General features: G+C 28.6%; 1 protein-coding gene across 8 annotated transcripts; it reads right to left on the reverse strand.

Moving 5' to 3' along the window:
* Positions 1-1487: 1487 nt before the first annotated feature.
* On the reverse strand, positions 1488-9537 carry LOC126845081 (zinc finger protein 28-like). 8 transcript variants are annotated; one of them, XM_050583647.1, is made up of 5 exons: positions 7962-8082; positions 6301-6819; positions 5389-5547; positions 4637-4816; positions 1488-3385 (listed from the first exon to the last, which is right to left on the reverse strand). In XM_050583647.1, the coding sequence occupies exons 3-5, from the start codon at positions 5526-5528 to the stop codon at positions 1774-1776; spliced, it is 1932 nt and encodes a 643-aa protein (XP_050439604.1). In that variant the 5' UTR covers positions 5529-5547; positions 6301-6819; positions 7962-8082; the 3' UTR covers positions 1488-1773. The 8 variants fall into 8 exon arrangements, with proteins under 8 accessions (XP_050439604.1, XP_050439603.1, XP_050439602.1 ...); XM_050583646.1 differs by having other exon boundaries at positions 5389-6246; XM_050583645.1 differs by having other exon boundaries at positions 6051-6819.
* Between the last annotated feature and the right edge of the window lie 538 nt (positions 9538-10075).

The raw sequence follows: 10075 nt of genomic DNA on the forward strand, positions 1-10075 counted from the left end.
CAAACGATTTTTCCAACAACTCTTCTTCTGTTTCATCATTTTCAGGTTTAATTTTCAATATATTAAACCGCTTTAAAACTCTATAATTGACATTTAACATTAGTTGTATTTCTGTGCTATATATGCATAGAGGATTAGTAGGACAACTAAATTCACAATTTTAATTATTTTATTTAGTAATAAATATAGTCTACTAATGATATATAAAGATAATTTAGTTTACATTTTAAATGGGAAAATTAATCATATTATAAATTTAAAAAAAATTAGATTAACTAATCTATTCATAAAAAATGTCTATTTAACAAAAATGAAATTTTTGATAGTAAAAAAACATGAATTTTAATATATAGTTTTTGTAATAAAAAATGACACTTATTCGCATTTTTTTTTAATTTAATAAAAGAATGAAAAATAATTGTAAAAATGTTTATATATATATTTATATATATAAATATATATAGTGTGCGTTTGTTTGATAACGAGTGATTGCCACAGATGGAGGTACTTTGTACCGTGAAGGTAAACTGTCGTGCATTTTCGGAGGCAAATAAATTAAATTCCAAACTCTTGTATCAAAGCTTATTAAAAGAAATAACACAATAAAAACCTTTTTTTTCAAATGCTTCTATATTTTACGATTTAAAACACTTAACAACTATAAACAATTATACTATATTTCTAAAAGTCTTTAACCATTAGACTGTATTAGTCTTAGTGAAATATCATTTTCATTTTAAGTACACTGTCTTAAACGAGCCTCAACATAGACATAGTAATTTAACAACCCGTCAAAGTAAATATATCACAATCAAAGAGGCGGATAGCCGATGTCTTAGATGAACATGTTGAGCCACGTCAAAATGGTGCATGCCCAAAAAAAAGTGGCACTTACGAATAGTTCTTTAAACATAGACGATATTTGACGAACACTTAAACAGATTGTTTATTATAGTCATATAATTTATCCATTTACATAAATCTTTTAAAATTCCAATATTATAGTAATTATTTGAAAAAAATTTTTATAAAAAATCCAATATAAGTCTCAATATAAAACTAATGTTGTTACTCTCAAACACGGTATTATGTTTTCATGGGAACTAATCACACAAATATATTGAACAAAATTATTTAATAATAAACGTATATATTGAAGTAGGCATATTCTCCTCACTTTCCCAAATGACATTTATTAATAATTGTCAGGTTTGGTTTACTGTCGTTCAAACTTAATAATTCTTCGAATTAAAAAACGAAAAACTTATTCTAAAAAATATGAATGAAACTAACATAATATAATCATAGTTGACGGAATAATAATACATTTTATTTTGAATTTTAAACATGGTCCGCATAATTCAACGCATAAAAATAAACAAATATTTTAAATTAAAAATCAATTTTAATAAACAAATTAACATATACTATAAAAAATTTTTCTTAAAAACCATCAGTAACTAAAAAAGACTACTAACATTTTATAATAAAAAATAAGAATAGTAACAATATTTTTTAGCATATTGTGTGTGTAGATTATGAAAATTAAAAAACTCATTATAAAAATTTAAATACTAAATAATTCATGTGATCCGTAGAAAAAAAAATTAAACGAATACTTATGTTATTGATCTGTTAAACGATAGTAATAAATAAAATATTATAAGAAAACTAATAAAAGTATACTAAATCTGTAATAAAGTAAAAAAAATTGCAAAATAACAACAAATCGATTTTGAAAAACTGCCAAATAGTCACGTAAGGTTTATGAATCTATGAGCCGTGTGCTTTTGCTTGATGCCTTTTGAGAGTATCTTGGCGACCATATGATTTGTCACAGGCTGAGCATTTGTATCGTACCCCACCAATATGTATGCGTTCATGAATTATGAGAGAGGACTTTTGACCGAATGTTTTTTCACAGACATCGCATTTATATGGTTTCTCACCGGTATGTATGCGTTTATGAATTTTGAGACTAATTAGTTGACTGAATGTTTTTTCACAGACAACGCATTTATAAGGTTTCTCACCGGTATGTCTTCTTTCGTGAGTTTTGAGGGTAGACTGTACATTAAAACTTTTTTTACAGACATCGCATTTAAACGGTTTTTCACCAGTATGGGTGCGTTCATGAATTTTGAGGTTTGATAGTCTACCAAATGTTTTTTCACAGATATCGCATTTAAAGGGTTTCTCCCCAGTATGAACGCGCCAATGTCTTCTCAGGCTTGATTTTAATGAAAATGTTCTTAAACAAATACCACAATTAAACGGTTTCTCGCCGGTATGTACACGTGCATGTTTCTTAAGATGAATTTGTTGAGTGAATGTTTTTTCACAGACATCGCATTTAATTAGTTTCTCGGCGGTATGTGTTCTTTCATGAGTTTTGAGGTTAAATTGTCTATTAAAACATTTTTCACAGACAACGCATTTATAGGGTTTCTCATCGGTATGTATACGTAAATGTCTCTTGAGGTCAGATTGTTGAATGAACGCTTTTTCACAGACACGGCATTTAAATGGTTTCTCGGCGGTATGTGTTCTTTCATGAGTTTTGAGGTTAAATTGACTATTAAAACATTTTTCACAGACAACGCATTTATAGGGTTTCTCATCGGTATGTATACGTAAATGTCTCTTGAGATTAGATTGTTGAATGAATGCTTTTTCACAGACTTTGCATTTAAAGGGCTTCTCGCCGGTATGTATCCTTTTATGAATTTTGATGTAAGATTGGTCGCAAAAAGCCTTTTGACAGACATCGCATTTAAACGGTTTTTCGACGGTATGTGTGCGTTTATGAATTTTTAGGTATTGTTGTGCACCAAATGTTTTTTCACAGACATCGCATTTAAACGGTTTCTCGCCGGTATGAATACGTGCATGTCTCTTGAGAGCAGATTGATGACTGAATGTTTTTTTACAGACATCGCACTTAAAAGGTTTCTCGGCGGTATGTATACGTGCATGTCTCTTGAGATTAGATTGATGAATGAATGCTTTTTCACAGACATTGCATTTAAAGGGCTTTTCCGTGTGAATGCACGAATGTCTTCTCAGGCTTGATTTTAATGAAAACGTTTTTAAACAATTACCACAATTAAATAGGCCATCTTTGTTTCGAGTATTTCCTTTGATTTTGCTGTTAGGATGATTGACATTATTTTTTTGAGGTGTTTTCTTTTCAATGGAATGCGATTTCGCAATATGCCGGATTATATTACTTTTGGTTGTAAACCTCCTTTGACACATATTGCAGTCGAACCGACGTATTTTGTATATATTTTTCTGAAAATGATTATCTATAGTTTCGTTAAAACTACAATCCATTGTCTTTGTATTATTTGAGATATCTGTCGCTTTACACGAAAAATGAATACTGCAACACGTTTGAAACAAAACAAATTAATTTAAGAAAAATATATTTTGATGTCATACAGCAAGTTTTAATATTAAATATACAACGCATCCTTTTTAAGAATTAATTTGATTAATTTTAGATGACATACAAAAGTCTTCTTTACTCAATTTTTATTTGATCGAGTTGCCTAAACTTATCCTACATAATACAATGTAACGTTCACATTTATTAGAATATGGACAATAAACATCCGAGTGCCATAAGATTTAAAACTTAAAAAGTGTACTCTATCTAAAGTCCACTTTTACATTGAGTACCTTGAGACTTTTTATGACCGACGTCTTTTAACCTTAAACTTGACAGAAATAATAATAAATTCTCATAAACGACTAAACTATATTTTTGACATGGATATGTCCTTTGGCTTGGGGACATTAAGAAAATGCTAAAATGACGCTGAACGCTACCGAGGAAAATGTGTGCGTGTGGCGCGATTAAGCGGATGTTTTGTGAATGAAACAGCTGATAAATAATTTTTAATGTCTGGCTAAAAATTAGAGATATGCGATTAGAGATATTATAGATAAGATATAAAATGTACGATATTGTAGATACAAAATGTAGAGATATAATATTAGAAATAAAATATGAGAGATAAGAAACGAGACATATCCATATAATAAATACCTCTTTAAAAAGAAAACAAAATGTAACTAATTAATAATATTTTTATAAAGTTTTAAGTATTTTACTATGAGGAACTTTTATTCTTTATTTATGATAATTAAAAAATGTATTTAATAAAAAATAAAATTAACCCCATTACTTATTACATTATTTTTTTTTTATAACTGTTAACATTAAAATTTTATTTTAAAAAATGACACATGTTCGCATTTTTTTTTTCTATTTTAATGTATGAAAGTTTTCTATATATGTATATAAAAAAAACCGGTACTTCTTATGCCAACGCAAACGTACGCTAACATCATGCGATGCTGCAGACGTTGACCGGACATCAAACCCACAATTAAATGTTTTCACAATTTTGTTTTTTTGATACTTTGATTTAACATTATATTGATAAAAGGTAGATACGGTTTTAAAATAATATATTATTATATAAACAAGCAGTTCCTAATATAAGTTAAATAATAGCGAAACGCTAACATCGATACCACTGATGGGTTTATGGAGGAGGATAACATAATTACAAAAGTTTTAAAGTTTTGTTTAAGAAAAAAAAAATGGTAATAAAAATAACCTTACTCATAATTATTGTCGACTTCCTTCTTTACCAAACACTTATTTGTTGTAGAAATTTCATTGTTTATGAACTGCATATCGAACGGTTTGTTTTCATTGACTTCAAACGATTTTTCCAACAACTCTTCTTTTGTTTCATCATTTTCAGGTTTAATTTTCAATATATTAAACCGCTTTAAAACTCTATAATTGACATTAAACATTAGTTGTATTTCTGTGCTATATATGCATAGAGGATTAGTAGGACAACTAAATTCACAATTTTAATTATTTTATTTAGTAACAAATATAGTCTACTAATGATATAATAAAGATAATTTAGTATACATTCTAAATGTATATTCTAATAGTAAAAAACATAAATTTTAATATATAGTTTTTGTAATAAAAAATGACACTTATTCGCATTTTTTATTAACTTAATGAAAGAATGAAAAATAATTGTAAAAATGTTTTCTATATATTTATATAAATAACTCGGTAAGTATCGTACAAAACGTACGCTAACATAATGTGGTGCTGCAGACAACACACTCACAAATAAAATGTTTACAATTTTGTTTTTTTAAATATTTTAATAGATCTCTATATGGATAAGAGGTAGATGTAGTTTTAAATCAATCAATCTATTATTAAATGAACAAATGGTTCCTAATATAAGTTTAATGTTAGCGAAACGCTTATATTGATACCATCAGGCACAAGTTTTAATACTTTTGTTCAAGATAAAATAAATGGTAATAAATACGCCTTACTCATAAGTATCATCGAATTCATTCTTAACCAAATAATCCTCTACTATAGATATTTCATTGTTTTTGAACAGCACATCAAACGGTTTTGGTTCAACGGAGTATTCTTCTGCATCGTCATTTTCAGGTTTAATATTCAACATATTTTACCGTTTCAAAACTCTGTAATTGACATTGAACTTTAGTTGTTTTTCTGTACCACTTATGCAAAGAGGTTTAAATAGGACTACTAAATTGCAGTTTTATTTATTTTATTAAGTAACAAATAAAGTAATAATAATAATATAGTAAAGAATAATTTAGTTTACATTACTTGTAAAAAACCACTGAGTTTTCAGTAGTATATTTTGTTTGTTTAAACATTTAAATCTTAATTTTAATTTACTCGAATTAGATGAATAACACAAAGCTACAAGCATGGCTTATAGGTAAGAAGCTAACACAATAAAGATCAAAGCTAGACGATTGGCCATTTTGCCGACTAGATTACTTTAAAATGGTGTTGATCCTATATTACTCTACTCAACTCCGGATGAACAATAAGTAACAAGCTACCAAATAAATTATGATTCTTTTTATTCAAAAGCAGTGTTTTATGCCCGCGGGAGACAGTAAACACGGCAATAATGTATATAAATTAGAAATACAAAACAATAGATACTCACACAATGTAGAACCGTAAACCGCCTTCCAGAGCAGCTAATAAAAACTTATAATAAATTATTGACATGCAAGAAAAAACACAATTGTAACGAAATAACGAAACACGACGCAATACTTAAGGTATTTATCGCAGAATTCGACCAAGTTATTATGATTGAAATCTAGAGATGTTCACGAATCGGACCCGTGGCACCAATACTGCAAACAAATTGGCAGTTTTATTTATTTAAATATAACAGCTTGTATATTTACCTAACGTGTACAGCACAAAGTTATTAACAGAATGTCTGCTTGGAAAAAAGACGCCAAGCGTGTAGACGAAGTCGTGTGAGATTATCGAATGGCGGACCAAAAATGGCTGCGGCATCGTCCTTACGCTTCTCCCGGCGCAGGTGGGGGTACGGTGGGTAGTGGTACCAACAATCATCACATTAGATGTGATTCCAATGAAAACTGAATGACAACGCAGAAATTATATGGACAGATAGTGTGTGTTTGTGTGATAACAAGTGATTGCCACATATGGAGGTACTTTGTAGCGTGGAGGTAAACGGTCTTGCAATTTAGGAGGCAAAGAAATAAAATGCGATTTCGCAATATGCCGGATTATATTACTTTTGGTTATAAACCTCCTTTGACATATATTGCAGTCGAACCGCACGTATTTTGTGTATGTTTTTCTCAGAATCGTTTTCTATAGTTTTGTTCAAACTGCAATCCATGGTTTTTGTTTTGTTTGAGGTATCGGTCGCTTTACACGGAAAATGAATACTGCAACATGTATGGAATATAATAGATTAATTTAAGACAAATATATTTTGATATTATACAGCAAGTATTAATATTACTAATATTAAATGTACAACGCATCATTTTTAAGAATTAATTTTATTGATTTTACATGACATACAATAATCTACTATTAAGGCAATTTTATTTGATTGAGTAGCCTAAACTTATCCTATAAAATACAATGTAACGTTCACATTTGTTAAAATATGGATAATAAACGTCCGAATAACATAAGATTTGAAACTTAAAAAGTGTACTTTATCTAAAGTCCACTTTTACATTGAGTACCTTAAGACATTTAAATGACCGACGTCTTTTAACCCTTAACTCGGCAGAAATAAAAATTTCTGATAAATAATTTTTAATGTCTGGCTAAAAATTAGAGATATTATAGATAAGATATAAAATATACGATATTGTAGATACAAAATGTAGAGATATAATATTAGAAATAAAATATGAGAGATAAGAAACGAGACATATCCATATAATAAATACCTCTTTGAAAAGAAAACAAAATGTAACTAATTAATAATATTTTTATAAAGTTTTAAGTATTTTACTATGAGGACATTACTTATAGTCTATTTCATTAAAATTTTCCATCAACTTTTAATTTTTATTTATGATAATAAAAAATGTATTTAATAAAAATTAAACAAACCCTATTACTTATTACATTTTTTTTTTTTATAACTATTAACATTAAGTAAACATTAGTAACATTATTTTAAAAAATCACACCTGTTCGCATTTTTTTCCTATTTTAATGTAGGAATGTTTTCTATATATGTATATAAATAAACACGGTAAGTCGCATGCAAACGCAAGCGTAAGCTAACATTATGGGATACTGCAGACGTCGACCGGTCATCATACCCACAAATAAATAACAATTTTTTTTTGTTTTGATACTTTGATTGAACATTATATTGATAAGAGGTAGATGCGGTTTTAAAATAATATATTATTATATGAACAAGTGGTTACTAATATAAGTTTCATAATAGCGAAATGCTAACATCGATACCAATGATGGGTTTATGGAGGATGATAACATAATTACAAAAGTTTTAAAGTTTTATTTAAGAAAAAAAAAATGGTAATAAAAATAACCTTACTCATAATTATTGTCGACTTCATTCTTTACCAAACACTTATTTGTTGTAGAAATTTCATTGTTTATGAATTGCATATCAAACGGTTTAGTTTTAATGACTTCAAACGATTTTTCCAACAATTCTTCTTCTGTTTCATAATTTTCAGGTTTAATTTTCAATATATTAAACCGCTTCAAAACTCTATAATTGACATTTAACATTAGTTGTATTTCTGTGCTATATATGCATAGAGGATTAGTAGGACGACTAAATTGTACAATTTTAGCTATTTTATTTAGTAACAAATATAGTAATAATAATGATATAACAAAGAAGACAGCTTACTGACTAAGTGCCTGAAGCTTGAACATGATAAAAAAGAATAATTTAGTTTACATTATTTTGAAAATAAAAACCAACCAATTTTTCAGTGGTAAATTTTTACATGATCAAATTCTAACAGCTGAATTGAATATATTTGGGTTTTATACTGTGTTTCATTTACCAACTTGTCAGTTTGGTGTTTATTGTTGGACATATCATAATGCGAATCACTACAGCGGACTACAGCATTACAAAAGCTTTTATGTTTTATTTAGTAAACACAAAATATTAATACAAATAGCCTTACTCATAAGTATTGTCGACTTCATTCTTCACCAAATACTCCTCTGTTGTAGATATTTCATTGTTTTCAAACAGCTCATCCAACGGTTTTGTTTCAACGGCTCCAAAAGTTGTTTCAAAGAAGTGTTTTTCTGTTTCATCAATTTCATCTTTAATTTTCAACATATTATACCGCTTCAAAACTATAATTGACATTTAACACAAGTGTTATTTCTGTATCGTATATCCATATAGGTTAAATAGGACAAATAAATTGCACAATTTAAACTATTTTATTAAGTAACAAATAAAGTAAGATTAATAACCCAAAGCTACAAGCATGAATTGCAGGTAAGAAGCTAACACAATAAAGATCAAAGCTAGACGATTGCCCATTTTGCCGATTAGATTAATTTAAAATTGTGTTGATCCCTTATCACTCTAATCAACTCCGGATAAATAATAAGTAATATACAACCACATATCAATTATGATTCTTTTTATTCACAAGCAGTGTTTTAAGTCCTCGGAAGACAATAAACACGGCAATGATGTATATAAATTAGAAATACAAAACAATAGGTACTCACACAACGTAGAACCGTAATCCGCGTTCCAGGGCTGCTACTGAAAACTTATAATAAACTATTGACATGCAAGACAAAACTCAATTGTAACGCAACTTGAAACGAAATAAAGACACACAACGCAGTTCGTTAATTGTTTAACACAGAATTCGACCAAGTAATTATGATTAAAATCTAGATATTCTCACGAAGCGGGGCCGTGGCGACAATACAGAAAACCAATTGTACCTAGGGCGCTCAATCTAATTGTTTCACTAGTTTGATTCACAGAACTTCAGCAGAGTGTACAAATTTTAATCTTAATTAAAAATCAAAACTTTTATTTCAATTGTGATTTTAATGCAAACTGCACAGTGCACGATACAACGCAGAAATTGTATGGACAGATTTGTGATAGTGTGCGTTTGTTTGATAACGAGTGATTGCCACAGATGGAGGTACTTTGTAGCGTGAAGGTAAACTGTCGTGCATTTTCGGAGGCAAATAAATTAAATTCCAAACTCTTGTATCAAAGCTTATTAAAAGAAATAACACAATAAAACCTTTTTTTTTCAAATGCTTCTATATTTTACGATTTAAAACACTAAACAATTATACTAAATTTCTAAAAGTGTTTAACCATTAGACTGTATTAGTCTTAGTGAAATATACTTTTCATTTTAACTACATTGTCTTAAACGAGCCTCAACAAGGCGGAGTAATTTAACAACCCGTCAAATTAAATATGTCACAATCAAAGAGGCGGATAGCCGATGTCTTAGACGAACATGTTTAGCCACGTCAAAATGGTGCATGCCCAAACAAAAGTGGCACTTACGAATAGTTCTTTAAACATAGACGATATTTGACGAACACTTAAACAGTTTGTTCATTATGGTCATATAATTTATCCATGTACATAAATCATTTAAAATTCCAATATTTAATAATTATTTGAAAAAG

Source organism: Adelges cooleyi, unplaced genomic scaffold (assembly GCF_023614345.1).
Source record: "Adelges cooleyi isolate 19-005CV unplaced genomic scaffold, UGA_ACOO_1.1 ACOO_flye_CR_arks_rails_tigmint_CR_PRNA_666, whole genome shotgun sequence".
In the NCBI taxonomy this organism is placed as follows: Eukaryota; Metazoa; Arthropoda; class Insecta; order Hemiptera; family Adelgidae; genus Adelges; species Adelges cooleyi.